Genomic DNA, 18,761 nt, shown 5'->3' with positions numbered 1-18,761 from the left:
AGCTCTGTGGAAGGTGTCTGGTTTGTCAAGAGAACGAAACGCCTCCCAGAATGATAATTACACGGCCCGGCTCTCTATGTCAAAGCCTGGCAAGTTACCACAATTCTGAGAAAAACATTGCACAGTGCTTGCAACTCAGCAAACAGGCATACCAACACTTTATACAGTCAAATATCTGAGACAGACAGTATTTTCCTCTGTACAGAGATGTGAAAACTACAAGCTTTCCTGAAGTGAAATGTGTTTCTCATTTGCATGTGTCTCAACCAGCATTTTAAAATCTGCCTCATCCAAAAGTAAAAAAAAAAAAGAAGGAGAAAACTGCAATTAAAGTTTCCTATTGTTTTTTTTGGTTTTTCGCCTGTTTAACAGAATTCAGCCACAGCAACATCTGATTTGTTTTCCCAGACCACCACACAAATCTGGTCAGACTTTGTATTGGCATGCTCATATCTCAGATCAGAATATTTTCATTCATTTATAGTAACTACTACAAAAGGTTTAGTCACAACTCAGTTCTATAGTTGTTTCTTAGACCTGAATGGCCAAACCAAAGCAAAACTGGCAATAAAACAACTTTGAACACAAATGGGAACAAAACCAAACCAAATGAAAGTGGATACCATCCTCCTCGGGAAAGTGAGGCAATTTGGAAAATTGAACATTAGGCCCAGTTAGCAGTTTGGTGTACAGGTAATAGAAAACATTTCATTAATTCATAATCATAGGACAATAGAATGGCATGTATATCAGATATGTTCTTGATACTGGGTAAAAGTAAAATTGAAAATATTTCTATCAAAAGGACTGAAAGTTGAATGAATATTTCACTACTTTCACCTGTCCTGCTATATTTACTGGGTGATCTCATTGTTCTGTGTCACAAATCTTTGCTAAAATTATGTGTACTGTGACGTCTGTCTATGTGTTTGTATTATTATACGTTCCAGGTCTCTCTGCACACACACACACTTACACACTCACACATACAAGTAATTTCCCTCTTTGTCCTGCCTGAAACAAACTCCCAGTGAATTTTTCCCCAAAGGCGATCCAAGAATGTATGTCACCCATACGATAAGTACAGCATGCGAATTCATTAGCGGTTTATCTGTCACCTTCCGCTGTTAAGTCAAGAGCATTGCAGGATTTGCAAGAATCTTACCAGTTCACAACTGCCCACAAGTCTCATAAATCTACATGTTGAGCATTTGAAGGCAGTCACAGCATGCTAGTACCTGTAAAGCTTTGATCTTGAACTTGCACATCATTTTTTAACTTCATGTTAACTTCCACTCATAAATCTTCAAATAAAACTCAGAAACTGACTAGAATAAAATTGACAGGTTTTTGGCTAGGTGTCCTTTTATGCTCAACATGCATTATAAGAGAATACTAAAGCCCACATAGAGTATGTTACACATTTTGCTGTACTTGAGAAATACTTACACATATATGGCTGTTATTTTAAAAAGTATTCACTATTGGATGAAAGTAAAATGGTCTTTTGGCGATGATAGAGTACATACTATATAGTAATGTAAGACATCTGTTACTATTATCTGCCATCTCATGTTTAACTTAAATACAATTCTATGAAATTCATCAGTAATTATATATATATATATATATATATATATATATATATATATATATATATATATATATTCATTATAAACCTGTAATTAAGACATCACAAGAGTTTTTTTTTTTTTCATTCAGAGGGCCAGTGTAGCTCTTTTGGTTGAGAGAATGTACAAGGAATGGAGGAGTCTGAATCTGAATGGATAACAGAATGAACAAGCTCCAGATTCCAGATGAAGTACTTATCCTCCTCTTCAGTTCCCCCTTTATGATTTCTTTTACCCTTTTAAACAATCCTTCATCTCACCCATGTTTCCTCCCTTCTCAATACCCTCTCTTTTTAACTTTATTCCTTCATCCGTCTTCCTTGTTTATTTCCATTCATTTAGTCCAGATTCTGACGTTCCCCTTCCTTGTACTTTTGCTCATCTAAAAAGAGCTACACCACCCCTCTGAATGAAAAACTCTGGTTCTACTTTAATTATAGGCCTTTAATCTAATATCAATTTCTGATGAATGTAAATGATGAATGGTACTTCTCAAGCTAACCGCACGATGACAGATACATTCAAGATTCCTCAATTTTAATAAATGTATCATCCGACTGATACAAAGGCTTTCACTATTTGGAACTAGTCAAAACAAGCAAAAGAGAAAGAAAATGCTAAAAGAAATCAAGCTGAATAGTATTAAAAGATAACAAAGAACTTTATTATTAATGAATGAACTGGCCAAACCCTCCATGGCACATTTTATTTCCAGTAAGTAAGTATATTGATTCATATCTAATCCACTAAAAAATAAGTCTCTGGATTTGGAATTGGACATCAAAGTTAAATAACCCCAAAACCACACAAAATCTGCCCCATTCAAAAAGAAATGGAGCTAATCCAAAATCATGGAACTGAAACTGCCATTATGTACTTTTTGGTGTACGTCTTGTGCCTGTTTGATTTAAAACAGTGAAACAGCTACCGTGTCAGTGTTTCTGCTCACTGCTGTGCATTCTTCTCATTGTTTTTGGAAGGATAATGTATCAGTTGGACACAGCTAACCACCAAAAATAGAATGAACCCTCCTTTTCAGGTTTGAGATGACTATATTAACAGTAATAATGAAACTGTAAAACCTCTGAGATGATCAGGGTTTTTTCTTTAAGTCAACTGGAATTACAGCCAGTTACGATGACCATCCTGCATTTGCATACTATATTTCCACTGTTTAATGATTTTAAATAGGTATTTAAAAAGTATTTTACATTAGTAAGGGAAACAGCTTAGTGTAGGTAACCTCCTCTTTAGCTATGGAATTAGAGAACTGTATTAATGTAATACTTACAAAGCTCTCACATATGTGATCATAAGCAAGTCACATATCTCTAACCTCGCTTCACATCAGATCCACTTTGTATCTGGCCACCATTCATTCCTTCACTCATCTTTACCAAACACCATCCTGTTCAAAGTCACAGTGGCTCCCAGGAACACCGGGTGTGAATTGGGGATACACACTGTATGGGATGTCAGTCCATCACAGGACACGGTACACACATACTAGAGTAGCCAATCCACTTACTGTCATGTTTTTCCAGAGGTGGGATGAAATCTGAGAACCCTGAGGGAACCCACATAGACAAGGGTAGAATATGCAGACAGCAACTCCAGCTCAGGATCAAGCTGAGGAGCTGGGAGGCAGAAATGCTACAAATCCATTACACACACATCTGTGAGAGGAATATCTCATTGTAGCAGTTACTATAGTTGGATTCTAGTGAAGTGTAAAATTATTGGAAAACTACTGGGATCAGATTCTATCTATACAACTTGCTGTCACCTAAAATTAATTTTTTCCCCACAGTCAAAATTTTCAAGATGTTTTCTGTACTGTGCCTATAAAAGAACAGGAAGCCAGTATACTCTAAACTCAGTATGTTTTTCAATAAATATTTATGCCAACCTGTTTTTTTTTCTTTTGTAGACTCTTTTGCAGATAGTAAAAGGCATTTGCAAACAATTTCAAAATCGATCTAGCAAAAATCCTTTCAGAGATGAGACGAGTGTTAGCCTCTTTCCCACTTCACTTGCAGGTGTTGTTCCTACAGTTACATTGTCTGGCGAAAAGTTTCTCACTCATCTTTTAAAGTTGTGCCGTCATCCAGCTGGTTAGACTGAAGTGACAGCCTGCAGATGCTACTGCTTACTAAAACCTTCAGGAGCCTGCTGGAAATAAAACTTCAGTGCTAGAACAGTGTTTTACAGCTACAGGCCATACTGTTTTGACGACTTTCCAGTGTTTTTTTTCCAGGGTTTTTCTTTATGTCAGTTGGAATCACCGTCATTTAAGATGAACTTCCTGCATTTGCTTCTAACCCGACCGCAACTCTATTTCCACAGTTTAATAAGTTTAAACAAGAAATGTATTATTTTAGTGCTTATTTTTTCATTAGTAGGCAAAACAGATTTGTGTAGTTTAGCTGGGGGGAAAAAAGTTTGTCATTCCTCTGTATACTCAAAACAGTGCAGTACTTACTAAAATGCCTGATGATTTTAGTTCTAAATATTCTGACATATAAAAGTCTGGGGTGTTTTTTTTAATTATTCAAAATATTCAAGCAAAACACTTAAAATAATGAAAGTATTCCTATAGTGTATGAATAACATACCACAAACGTGTGCATTGTGGTCCTCGTTAAATATTCTATAAATTATGTTGCTGATAAAGACATAAATAGTATAATGCTCACACTGAACATCTTTTCAACACACTTAGTACTGTTTGACTTTGTAGTATACAGATGTAGAGGAGCAATAATATATACTGTACTCTGACTATCCAGTGTCACGCAGAAGAGATAGGGTTCCCTTTTGAGTCTGGTTCCTCTACATCCCTTCACTTGGTTTTATATAAGTGACTTTCATTTGGAAGCATCAGGAACTATTATTAAAAAAATAAAAACAAAAACAAACCAAAATAAAACAGAACACACAGTATAAAGATCACTCAGCCTAATCAAATAAAAAAAATTCTTCTCCAAATACAAATGCAGAGTTGGCAATTAGAGTAAATTAGTACAACTAGTGTTGTGTGGTAGAACATTTATTACGCAAATGGGTAATAGAGACATTTTCAGGTACACCAAGCAAATAAAGACAAGTTTATTGTGGAATGAGCTATATATAGCCAAAAAGGAAACTTGGGACCACTTTTGATTCTTAGGGTTAATCCATGCAACACAGAAGGCAACTACAAGGACAACAATGGAACTGATTTTTGTCTGGCAACAGAGCATATTCTAACAACTCTTCCGAAATGCTCTTTCACAAGCCATTTTTAATGTCTGCTGACAAACCACATAACTACTTAAGCCTTAATCATGACTTCAGGACTTGGCTTCTGTCTTTTGATTACATTTCATGAGCTATAAATTCTAGAACTCTAAATGAGTCATAACTATATTCCAAACTTCAGCAGCAATAGGCTTATCTGTTCAATTTAGTTAACTGTTAACTGTTCCTCTGTTTAATCAAACAACAGAGGGAAGCAATGATTAGCTGCTAAAACAAATGATTTCAGTAGGAAGGTAAAGATAACATAAAAAGTAAAGAAATATTAGCAAGTGTTACTGACACTATTGAGAAGAACATTACATCAACATATGGTTACATACAAGTGACAGATTTTCCCACAAGGCCATGGCATCAAATGGCATCGAAATGCCATTCAACATAGTCCTACGGTAGTGTCATAAAATTGCATAAAAATGCTACACAGCTGAGGAGTATCTGTCTGTCTGTCTGTGTATATATATATATATATATATATATATATATATATATATATATATATATATATATATATATATATATTTTTATGCACATTCAAATTACAGGCTTAAACGTTATACTGTACCTCTTTGAAAAGTAAGCACTTTTGCAGATTAGCGAAAACCTAAAGTATACGATTAACATAATGAACACTATAACTGTCTGCATGGTGGTTAATGGTTAAGTCATTTCTGTGATCAGAACTTATATATCATCTTAACTAAAGTGGACAAATCCCTGGACTTTACTTAAACTAACACATGACACTGTGTCTATAATAATCTGGTGCAGTAAAACACACATCCTCTAGACAGTATGTGGCGGTTTTCCAAATACTGATTTAAGATTAGGAGTTTAGGCTTACAATATTGCAATAATCTGTGGATGTTACTGCACTAGTAGGTCTTACTGTGATGTGCTACATCAGGTGATTTTTTAACGGAATGCTAGACACGCGGAATCATAACTCTTTATGAAATGCAGACCCCATACATCTGTTCCCACCATTTCCCTTTCCTCTCTGTTATTATCAACACCCTATACTTCATCCAATGTAATTTCTTTCATGTTCCAACTTAATCAGCAAACTTCAGAGGAAACTTTACTGCCTTTAATGTATAGTGATGTGTAGATTCAGTGTAGGTGGCCAGGGTCATATCCTGTTTCTCTGCCAATCTGAAAACATGCACACCTGCTGGAAGTTCCCCTATTGTGTAGTGTGAACTAAAACTTTCCAAATAGTCACTCCATCCAGACTAGATAAAAACAACCCATAAATATCCGTGTATTCCGTATGGATTGATGTCTGTTCAAGCTCTGAGTATGAGTATGACGACTTCACTGTGACTTAAACTGTCGACTGTCCATAAAAGTACAAAGTGCATATAGATAAAATTGCCTACATTTAGTCAATTATTAAAAAAAAAAAACTATGCAAAATAATCATATATGAATTTCATCCTCCTTAAACATTAATCACTTCCAATCTCTTGTTTTCCATCTTTAATTTATAACAACTTACATAGCCTCCAGCTTAAATACTGACTAACTACTGATCGAAGTCTTTTTATTCATTCATCTTCAGTAACAGATTCATCCTAGTCAGGGTCAAAGTGGATCTGAAGCACACCCTGGATGGAATGATGGTCCATCACATGCACACTCACACCTAGGAGAAATTTTTGCATTCGTGGATAATCCACCTACTAGCATGTTTTCAAGAGGAAACCACAGAACCCAGAGGAAACCACAAAGAGAACATGCAAAACTTCATGTATAGACAACAATCCAAGCTCAGGACCGAATTGGGGACCCCGGAACTGTGAAGCAGCAACACTACACCCCTCACCACCATGCCTCTCTGACTCAATCTTTTGATTTAGCATAAAGCAAATCTATCGTCAAGGGAGTGGAAATATTAGCTGCATCTGAATGTCGCTACTACCCTACTATACAGTGGGCGAAAAACAATAAGCCAAAGGAGTAGTATGTCAGAATTCTCAGTATCCATAAAACAGTATGTGAGAAATACCCGGATGAAATACTGCGTCTGCTGAGATTCTCCAGTATGGAGCCAGTGGACACTGCGTTATCCCATAAGGCAACGGGGCTAGTATGGAAGTGCTGTCAGAATCAAAAATGGCGGAAGGCACCTCGTCGGCTCTTTTTAAGTGTAAGTGTTAGGTATTACAATTTGTTCCTTGTGGTTAAACCGTACTCATTTAACAACACCTGAGTAAATTGTTAACTTGTTGAAGGTTTAAACAAGAAAAAAGAGTTGCAGTGCAGGTGCTCTAATGTGGTGGGCCCCTTAAATTTTTGCAAGTATGATGACGTCGTAGGTCACATGACAATGCCAACATGGCGGATGTAGTATGTCTGGATTGTGTTCATACTACACACATACACTCATCAGTATGTACTGTATGAACAGCCGAGCAGTAGGTACGGAATCGAATGCAGTACTTACTGTCACAGTACTTGATTTCAGACGCAACGCTGTTGAGTAAATGTAGTGAAGCTAATAGGAAAGGTAAGTAGTCACAAGAGTGAGGAGTGAAAGCCTGGAAGCATACATGGATATTTGTATTTTTGAGGGATTTGTAGATTGCCTCCAATTAGCAATACCAACCATGGTAGATGTTTCATAATACTGATATCATTTTGTTTCTAAAGAGCTGCAATCATGGTGGCAATGTATAATGTATTTAGTGCTGAAATTGATATATTTAAGTAATTACCAACAGAACACTGAAAAAAAAAACTGATAATAACATAAACATAATGTCTTTCCTGTGACATTTCTTTACCTAATACAATTTGCTCAGTACTTTGCCAAAGCTGCACATGGCATTTATATTTCCACTGGCTATGATGGGTCATGCAGATTATGGAACAATCCTGTCACACTCTTTTGTTTTACTTTTCTTCATAGTCATCATATCAACATGGATATATGTTGTCATTTTCGATCAGTTCCCCTACCATGCAGCTTCGTATGGTACTGTGTTTCCTGAGCTATTGTTTGGACGTTCCTGTTGAGATCACACAACCAGCAGGGAGTGGAATAGCAACAGTCACCATTTGTGCTTGACAACAGGAGGATATGTTGCTTGTAAAATGCTTTGTTATGATTTCCAATTGCCTGAGCATTTCTCTAATATATACAAGCCCAAAATACATGGCCTAGCTATGAGTACACAGTCTGACTTAATGGGTATTGCTTTGAGATGGTGCAGCACAACTGACATTTCATCTGCTCCAGATGGTACAGGTTTTCTGTGATGGAGGATGTCTCTAGAGCAGGACACTACTATGGTGAATGAGCAGATGCTAAGCAGATGAACTTGAGGCACTATTTAGGCATCGCTCAGGCCACTACAAACCAAGAATGCATGCACTCTGAGAACCAAGAGACAACAGGAAATCAGAAACTGTTCGCAAGGTGCAAAAAAATATGGGGTCTGTATAATGAGCAGTAACATAGAACAAATGAAATACAGAAATAATTTTCCAATTTTCAGCTTCACTAAAAGGCTTTTCTGTTCTCTAAGACTCACTGGGAAAAAAAGATGAGTCTTTTTTTCTACAGCCCATGTTTGTACTCCATTGAAGACTTCCTCTGGATACGCTTGCATCCTCTGCTTCATTTTTTCCAGAAACTGAAGGAATATATTTCTGTGCTGCAGAGGAAAATCTCACTCTTTTGCATCCTATACTGATTCATAATGTTGAAACTTAAACACAGCTGGGTTCACACATCACATTAACTTTTTATTTTCAGCTTCAGCAGCTGTGTTTGAGGTGTACTATGATACATGATGTTCATACAACCCCAGTTCTGAAAAAGTTGGGACGGTATGGAAAATGCAAAAAAAAAAAAAAAAAAAACCCAAACAAAAGAGTCATCTGAAAATTCAGTTCTCCCTGTAGTATATTAAAAACACATTATTAACACATTATTTGATGTTTTACTTTGTGAATTGAATTTATTTTTGAAAATATACACCCATTTCAAATCTGATATGCAAAACACTCCAAAAAAGTTGGGACAGTGGACTGACCACTGTGTAACATCACCTTTTCTATTAATAACACTTATTAAGCATTTAACTAAGCACTGGAGACACCAGTTGGTTAAGTTTAGCAAGCGGAATTTTCCCCCATTCTTTTCCCATCCTTTTCCTTTTTGGCCTGGAGTACACGACGTCTGTTTTGTCCAAAAACTATTTGAAATGTTGACTCATCAGACCACAAAACACGATTCCACTGTGTTACTGTTCATCTCAGATGAGACCGAGCCCAGAGAAGTCGGCGGCGCTTCTGGACAGTGTTGACGTATGGCTTCTGCTTTGCATAGTAAAGCCTTAACTTGCATCTGTGGATGCAGTGATGAATGGTGTTGAATGACAAAAGTTTACCAAAGTATTCCTGAGCCCATTACAGGATATCCATTATTTGACCAGATTCCTTGAATCTTTTAATTATATTGTGCACTGTGGAAGGTGAAATGCCTAAAATCCTACCGATTTGTCTTTGGGGAATGTTGTTCTCAAAGTGTTGGATTATTCCCTGATGCATCTGTTGACAGATTGCCGAGCCTCGACCCGTCCTTGCTCTTGAAGACCTAGGCCTTTTTTGGACGCTAATTATATACTGTGATTAGATGATTGCCTCACCTGTTTCACATCACCTTCTTATTTCAACTTGTCACATCACTATTAGTCCTAAATTGCCCCATCCCAATTTTTTTGAAACATGTTGCATGCATCAATTTCAAAATAAATGTTTATTTTCAAAAACTATGCAGTTGATTAGGTAAAACATCAAATACATTGTCTTTATACGCTTTTTGTTTAAATACAAGTCAAAGTACATTTACAAATCACTCCTCTTTGTTTTTATTAGCATTTTCCCTACTGTCCTAACTTTTTTTGGAATTTTGGTTGTATAACTGTACAATTTTGGTTGTATTACTGCATTTTCACATCTTTAATCTTCTTCTACTATTCAAAATTGTAAATCACCAAATTGTAAACCATCACTAAGAAGCTCCAAATACTGCCATATGTGTTCCAAATGTGGTTCACCATGGTCTGACCTGCTCAAAGAAATACAATATCATTAAAAAAAAAATTAAAGGTCAAAGGCTTGTATCCAGTTCTTCATTTTGATAAGTGATCCTCTATATCTTTTCCAAATGTCTTTGAGAAACCTAATACCAAAGTCAGGGTACAAGCTATTTTTGGCTGACACACACTGGTCTTTGTTTACTTAAAAAAAAGGCTGATTGTTTTACCCCAAACCACTTTTTGGAAGTTTTGTCAGTGAAGCTTGATACCAACACATGCCAATCAACCAGCTCACTAGTTACAAGTGAGATTTTCAATCAGTATCTGGTTTGTGCTGGGCAGATATTTCCAGCTATATACCTTCTAGCAGTCTTAAAGTGAGAATGTCATACTTGATCTATAAATTGCCATTTTGGAGAAATTTATTTAAAAATCCCCAGACCTTTTTACCCCCTGCCAGTAATTAGCTAAATGTAATGGCTTTGGGAAATGGATTACGGTTCTGTGATAGTGGCTAAAAGGTTGAGAGTTTGAATACTATAGCTTGAAGAGAGCCAGTGTTGGCCCTCAACAAATAAATGGTCATCTGTATGTTGTATTGGATTAAAATTTACACTATTATATAAAAGACTCTTCCAGGGTTATTTTTTTATGATGAAGGGCTCTAGCTCTTTAGAAAAGGTTCCACTCTATAGCGCCTAACTAAAGAACCTTTTATAGTGCTAGATGGAATGTTCTTTTCAAAGGGTGTCCATGTACATCACATTATTATCATCAATAAGATGGTTATGACATAAGATTTTTGTGAAGTTAAAAAAAGAAAATGGTTTATTCTTCCAATTTCCAGAATTTGCATGCTGATTTGCCAGTCATTTTGACCTTTGAATTTTTGTCCTACCAAGAGAAAATCACATGAATATGGAATCCAGCTGGTCTCCTAGAAAAATTCTGCCTAAACTCAAATTAGGATTCAGTGAGGGTTTTGACTTTTAAGTGTAGTCTTAACATGATTAACAGACATAGTTTGAAAGATTAACGTACAGTGAGGGAAAAAAGTATTTGATCCCCTGCTGATTTTGTACGTTTGTCCACTGACAAAGAAATGATCATTCTATAATTTTAATGGTAGATTTATTTGAACAGTTTGTTTGACAGAATGACAACAACAAAAAATCCAGAAAAACGCGTGTCAAAAATGTTATAAATTGATTTGCATTTTAATGAGAGAAATATGTATTTGACCCCTCTGCAAAACATGACTTAGTACTTGGTGGCAAAACCCTTGTTGGCAATCACAGAGGTCAGACGTTTCTTGTAGTTGGCCACAAGGTTTGCACACATCTCAGGAGGGATTTTGTCCCACTCCTCTTTGCAGATCTTCTCCAAGTCATTAAGGTTTCGAGGCTGACGTTTGGCAACTCGAACCTTCAGCTCCCTCCACAGATTTTCTATGGGATTAAGGTCTGGAGACTGGCTAGGCCACTCCAGGACCTTAATGTGCTTCTTCTTGAGCCACTCCTTTGTTGCCTTGGCTGTGTGTTTTGGGTCACTGTCATGCTGGAATACCCATCCACGACCCATTTTCAATGCCCTGGCTGAGGGAAGGAGGTTCTCACTCAAGATTTGACGGTACATGGCCCGTCCATCGTCCCTTTGATGCGGTGAAGTTTCCTGTCCCCTTAGCAGAAAAACACCCCCAAAGCATAATGTTTCCACCTCCATGTTTGATGGTGGGGATGGTGTTCTTGGGGTCATAGGCAGCATTCCTCCTCCTCCAAACACGGCAAGTTGAGTTGATGCCAAAGAGCTCCATTTTGGTCTCATCTGACCACAACACTTTCACCCAGTTGTCCTCTGAATCATTCAGATGTTAATTGGCAAACTTCAGACGGGCATATATATGTGCTTTCTTGAGCAGGGGGACCTTGCGGGAGCTGCAGGATTTCAGTCCTTCGCGGCATAGTGTGTTACCAATTGTTTTCTTGGTGACTATGGTCCCAGCTGCATTGAGATCATTGACAAGATCCTCCCGTGTAGTTCTGGGCTGATTCCTCACTGTTCTTATGATCGTTGCAACTCCAAGAGGTGAGATCTTGCATGGAGCCCCAGGCTGAGGGAGATTGACAGTTCTTTTACGCTTCTTCCATTTGCGAATAATTGCACCAACTGTTGTCACCTTCTCACCAAGCTGCTTGGCAATGGTCTTGTAGCCCATTCCAAACTTGTGTAGGTCTACAATCTTGTCCCTGACATCCTTGGAGTGCTCTTTGGTCTTGGCCATGGTGGAGAGTTTGGAATCTGATTGATTGATTGCTTCTGTGGACAGGTGTCTTTTATACAGGTAACGAGCTGAGATTAGGAGCACTCCCTTTAAGAGTGTGCTCCTAATCTCAGCTCGTTACCTGTATAAAAGACACCTGGGAGCCAGAAATCTTTCTGATTGAGAGGGGGTCAAATACTTATTTCCCTCATTAAAATGCAAATCAATTTATAACATTTTTGACATACGTTTTTCTGGATTTTTTGTTGTTGTCATTCTGTCAAACAAACTGTTCAAATAAATCTACCATTAAAATTATAGACTGATCATTTCTTTGTCACTGGGCAAACGTACAAAATCAGCAGGGGATCAAATACTTTTTTCCCCTCACTGTATAGGGCAGGAAATGACAGAAAGTCTGTTATAAGATTAGTCAGGACACTGTTGGGCTTATGTGTGTGGAGTATAGTGACTACAACTGCCACAATAAAATTACAAAAAAAACAAAAAACATTTAAACTCACTAGGCTAGTTTAAAAAAAGACATGCTTATGAAAAACTGCACATTCTTAAAGCTCTGAGTGTCTACTTTAATATGAGCCATTAACTACTGTGGAGCATGACATCACAAATAAATTCAATGCTGAATATGGGTACCCTCAAAACAGGCAGAAATTTTGCCTCTGGTAAAAAGAATTTAAGCCTGATTGCTGATTGCTTGCAATATAACTAGGACCTGTAGCCTAAGCTGCGATTGTGGAGGAAGTGCTATTATAAAGTACTGAATGAGACTTAATTGAGACTAATATACTAAATAAAGCCTTTCCTTCATTTGCTAAGACAAATTCATAGACATAGAGCAGAAGTGCTAAAGGTACCTCCTTCTAAATGTCTGTTTAAATACTTCTCTGAGGAGGGTCAAATGAGGACATTTCAGCCCTAGAACATACACAGTGCAAGAAGTTCAAGGTTTTGCTGATAGGACAGCTGTGGATTTACTTCAAGCCAAGAGCAACAAGTCAGTACTTTGAAAACTTCAATATGCTGACTGCAAAACTGATTCACACAACTCACTGACCACACACCGAGCAGACTGTGTGAATTACCATTAACACTACTGCAGACCTCAAACATGCGAATCAAACAATCATTTGAATTAGAAAAGGGTTCACATTCCTGCGTATACACAGCGATGTGGTTTCCACAGCGACGGCTTTATTTCATGTGTGTTTACAGCTGTGGCTGGAAATATTTGTCCTCAAATGGGCTGCCTGGCAAATACACAACACTGCTGGCTGTGTTCTCCTGCATGATGAGTCATAAAACTACAGAAGTCAAATGTCAACCATACAATAGTACAGTTCTGTCATGCATATACTGACATAATGACTTCATTTCCATAAGCTCTATTGTCAAAACCTCTACACAATGGATGCACAAAATCAATAAAGCCACAAAAACTGTCAAGGAAACATTTCAGCATAAGACTATCATTTCAACATAGTTAATACCACAGCACTGCTAAAGTCTCAAATCTGATTGGTCAGAAGGCGTTGATTTCTTTACTCTAACAGCATGGCTCGAGAATACCTCTGGCTGGATTTCAAGTGATAAAAATTTTAGACTAATGCACATATTCTATACTTTATTGCTTCTACAGTAAGTCATTTGCAGTGACGTGTATGGCCAACGGTCAACATAATCGGTGTCTGATAATAAACGGATTAAAAAAACATGTTGATAATCAAACGTATAATCAAAGTTTTCTGTGAGGAGGAGGAGGAGAATCTTCAAGACAGCAGATTTTGAGCTTTCCAGTTTCAGAAGCTGCTGAGGGAAGAACTGTTTCTAGCTGCTATAATGTAAGTGATAACATGAAATAACTTATCTTGCTACTGTAACTTCCACAATATTAAGTGTGACTATAAATGAATAAAAAGTATGGTGTGGTTTTCATTAATACATTGAAAGTTGTAATTATTGGTATAAGAGGAATGAATCATTTTGGGACATGCTGTTGTTGGAAAATAATCACTTTGTGGTGATAAATCCCCCTGTTATGCAATATTTTCATATAACAGCAAGGTTCATTGTGTTTTATTCCTCACATTATGTAGTATTCTGTAGCCCAGTGTTGCAATTCTCAACATCTTACCATTTTACCTTAATTTCCAATTTGTACCATTGTTGTGTTTTCACCAATCAGTGCACTAATACTACAATACCCAGCATCCATTCAGTATTAGCCGAATAGCAATAGTTAGCCAGCTAGTGGGAAAAAAAAAATCAGTCATCCCAACTCACCTCAACCAAGTATTCACTCCAAATCTGTCTTTTAAAACTGACTTGCACTTCCAAAATACACCAGGAAGACAATTTCCCAGTATGTAAACCAGTAAATCTTGCCCTAGAAACTTTGTCACCAACGTAAGAGACAAACTGATGCCAGTTTACAACAGCTGTATCAATGGTAAAATGTTTTACCAGCACTTCCATCATAACAGCCTTGCTACCAAAGTATGGTAAGGTGAAATATGTGATTCCTTGGCATGCTTCATTTCTGTACGCCTGGAGCCAGTCATACGTAACAGGGTCTGCAATGAGCTCACAACATTATCTTACAGTCTGAAAACACGCCAGCCTTTGTATGTAATGTCATGCTTTATGGGTTATTACAGGTATATAGTCCCTACTCTTTGGCATAATAGCTATTTGCTAGCTATTCCTACAGATGTATGGACTGCATTTGGCCACCCATCACTCATTACAGAGGTAATTTGTAGTTAAAATCATAGGATGTCTTTCAGTGCCATTGACTTTGAGGCATGAAGACAAGGATGATTTATCAGTCCACGATCACATCTTCAGTTCGTCTTCTAAATGATGGTCAGGGAAAAGGTGCAACCCTAGGTAAACCTAGATGCATGCTTAATTTGCTAGTTCTGAAAGGCAGGTAATTTACCTAATGAGAACATCCGGCTTTGTCTTACCAGCTATCAGACGAAACACATGTCAAGTTGGTCAAACTGGTAGACCACCTTTATTACTTTATGGTAAGTGCTAGTAAAAAGGAAACAGTTTCCAAATTCCTGCTACTAATGCTGCATCATAGACAAGTTACATGTTGTAGGAAAATAACAAGCATGTATGGCAATCAGACTATTTGAAACCTTTACTGATTAAATTAGACAAGCTGGAAAATGGCTTAAGCTGGTAAAGATTGTCTACCAGTTTGATTAGCTCAGTTTGTGTTTTGGCAGCTGGTAGCTGGTCAGAGCAAGACGAGTAGCTCATCAGAGAGAACACCTTAAATTTAACCTTATATTAGTATTCAGGGCAGGGGTAGCTCAGTGGTTAAGGCAGCGTGCTAATGCTCAGAAGGTCACAAGTTCAAATTCCAGCACTGCTGGGCCCTTGAGCAAGGCCCTTCACCCTCAAGCTCTGTCAAAAAAATAGATAAATATAATGTCCATTCACTTTTGTAAGATACGAACAGGGCATCTGCCACATGCTATAAATGTAGGAAACAGATAAAGAGAGTTTGGTCGTCTACTTAATCTCTTATAAAAGTTGAACCAACTGAAATGATCAAGGACCATATTTGCATTTTGTTCAAATTCATAATCAAATAATCAAATTTATCACCCTGGCCCTATGCCTTGCAACATTTCATGTTACAAATTTGCAAAAAGTATCAAATTATGATGAAAACCGTTTCAATTTAAGAGAAGGAATGCATCATTATATTTGTACACATCACACTGAGAAATCCTCAGTGCTGCTTATAGCTACAAACACACCGTTCTACATCAGCACCATCCATGGCTAACTTCATAACTCACAGCATGAACAAATGGGCCATAATCTTAATCATAATGTATTGCAGCAATTGGACTGAGCGCTAAATCTTTGCTTTACTCAATGTGACCATGCCAAATCCTAGCACACCAGATTCAACTATTCAGCTAATTAACAGAGTCGAAGTGGGTGTGTTAGAGAAAACACTAAAGCATGCAGTACATGAGGTATTCCAGGATCAGGACTGGGAATGGTGGTGATGAAGTTCTTCAGTCTCAAAAACGTTTGCACAAAGCACAAGGGAAAACGATGCACTGTGCGCAATAGCGCATCATCTCCATAACAAACTCCATAACAAACATGAAACGTGACGAGGTAGTCAGAGCAAATCTTAGTGAGATATCTGAGTCCTTTTATGTCAGTGTCATCGGTTTATAAACTCTAGGTACGTGAACAGAAACGATCAAACATATTTGGAGAAATGGCTTTCATTCATTCATTCATTCATTCAACTGGGCAAAATGTCAAAGTTGCACATTCAGCCAGGATTTCCTTAAACGTGTTTCTCAATCTCAGCTTCAAACTTCATTGTTCTCACCACGTAGGCAAAGCACATGAAAGAAGCATACAACCGCCTCTGTTCTGTGCATAAAAAAATAAATAAAACTTTAAGAGTGCTAAAATGTGTAAAAGTGGCATACCGTCCTGCAGCTGGAACGCAGTCGCTGGATGGAAAAGCCACAAAGCAGCGAGGAACAAGCAGCACCAGGGCGGCAGTCTGGTGACAGGAGAAGAGTTGAGAGATGGCATGAGAAACATCCTCTCAGAAAACGAGTTAAACAAAACAAATCAAATATTTATTAAATTCACCTTAAGAAAGGCATATCTCCGCGAGTCATGTCTCCGCGCTCAGGTTTAAGCAGAAACCGTGAGGCGCTGTGTGTCTCCTCGCTGGCGCAGTGAGTGAGCCTCCGCGCTCCGCTCCGCTCTGCTCTGCTCTACTGCGCTCTGCTCCGCACCTTCAGGAGCTGCTCCTGAACAAAGACAGCCTCAGTTCACCCTCAGCTCAATCTGCCCCCTCAAAAACACTGAAATCTGACTCCCGGGCTCAAGCCGTGGACCTCCACCTTTATCCGGCCCTGCACCGTTCCCACATTCTCACTGACGCACGCCATGTCTCCTCCTCAAAGTCTGACGATAAGACAAGTCTCCCACGTTATCTCCCCCAAAAGATGGCTGCGCTTTGCAAAGCATCGTATCAATCATAGTTCATATAGCTGGCTTTTCAAACTAACTTTTTCAACCAAGCACAAATTCCACAGTGAAGAACATACTCGTCAGTATACAACTCAGATTGAGTTTATTATAATCCAACTTTTCAAATATTACCCTGCTGAAAAAACAAACAAACAATAGAAACCATAAAATTCGTAATGGTTTTAGTGGTTCTAATGGGAATTGTATTGGTTTTAATGGAAACTGTAATGGTCCCTGTGGGTCTCTATTGGAAATTTGTTGCCTACTATTGGTGGCATGCTATGTCTAGTGCTACCAAAAATAGTAATGGTTTTAATGGTTATTTGATGGCTTTTAACAGTATTTGTAGTGGAAACCATTAGAATTTCTGTGAGGGTTTCTATTGTTTTGGGGTTTTTTTTCCCAGCAGTGTAGTCACGTTACCTAACAAATAACTAAAACCATAAAATCAAATTAATTTATTAGACACACTAATCCCTAGATTTTGCACCCTCAAAAGCAAAACCACTTAGACTGTGTGTGTTTTTGTTCAGTTTCATAAAACTTGCCATAGGATTAAAGTTGACATTATTTATACATATGCATACATAAGTTCACTTAGTTTTATATATAACCTGTTCATTGGCTGATGAGTTGATGTTAAGTGGTTGATCATGATCTGCATCACTGCCGCTTTGAAGAAATTCATAGACAGCTTGGGATCTCCAGACCTCATTTTGGGAAAAGAGAAAAAATTTAGATTTAAATTTAGAAAATTAGAAATTTAAAAATTTAAATTTAGTCTTTTAGATATCTGTTCTTAGCTTCATAAAGGGGTTCCCCTTCCTAAAGGAACAAAACAAACAGAGATCAAAAGACCAATTTACATTTAAAGTGACTCACAATTCCCATCTTAATTAAATTCCTTTCCTCACTATTAACCTGAGAGTGAGAGAGAGAGAGAGAAGGACAGACAGACGGCAACCTGAGCTCATGAGAAATTCAAATTAATTTGTGATTGTATTTTGTTCATACAATTTCATACAAATGCTGTAAGGTTCAAATGCTCCTAAATTTAATGTTTAAACTTAAACTCCTAAATTTATTCTTCCTATTAATTGAGTTGCGTGAATTTTTATGAATTTGAAAATGTGAGAGCCAGTATTGGGGTGAGGGCATGTGCTTAGCATGTTTGCCTCGCACCTCCAGTGTTTTGGGTTCGAATCCTGCCTCCACCCTGTGTGCGCATATTGTTTGCATGTTCTTCCCGTGATTCAGGGGTTTCCTCTGGGTACTCCAGTTTCCTCCCCCAGTCCAAAGACATGTGTTGTAGGCTGAAATGCTGATTGGAATTTCTAAATTGTCTGTAGTGTGTGAATGGGGGTGTGAATGTGTGTGCAATTGTGCCCTGCAATGCGTGTCCCCTGCCTTATGCCCAGAGTTCCCTGGGATAAACTTCCAGGCTCCCCATGACCCTGTGTAGGATAA

At 37.8% G+C, this 18,761-nt stretch overlaps 1 protein-coding gene across 3 annotated transcripts in view; it reads right to left on the bottom strand.

The window, feature by feature from the left end:
- col15a1a (collagen, type XV, alpha 1a) overlaps positions 1-17,191 on the bottom strand; it is a 91,237-nt gene extending 74,046 nt beyond the window's left edge. For 2 of the 3 annotated variants that reach the window (XM_017479277.3, XM_017479283.3), the window contains exons 1-2: positions 16,908-17,191; positions 16,739-16,815 (exon numbers count right to left, since the gene is read on the bottom strand). In XM_017479277.3, the coding sequence (XP_017334766.1) occupies positions 16,739-16,815; positions 16,908-16,936 (106 nt within the window). In that variant the 5' untranslated portion in view covers positions 16,937-17,191. The remainder of the gene's footprint in view (positions 1-16,738; positions 16,816-16,907) is intronic. The other variant, XM_017479289.3, reaches the window with a different exon arrangement.
- Positions 17,192-18,761: the final 1,570 nt, after the last annotated feature.

The sequence above is a fragment of the Ictalurus punctatus genome, chromosome 1, assembly GCF_001660625.3.
Source record: "Ictalurus punctatus breed USDA103 chromosome 1, Coco_2.0, whole genome shotgun sequence".
Lineage (NCBI taxonomy): Eukaryota > Metazoa > Chordata > Actinopteri > Siluriformes > Ictaluridae > Ictalurus > Ictalurus punctatus.
This window is presented reverse-complemented; position numbering and strand designations above follow the sequence as displayed.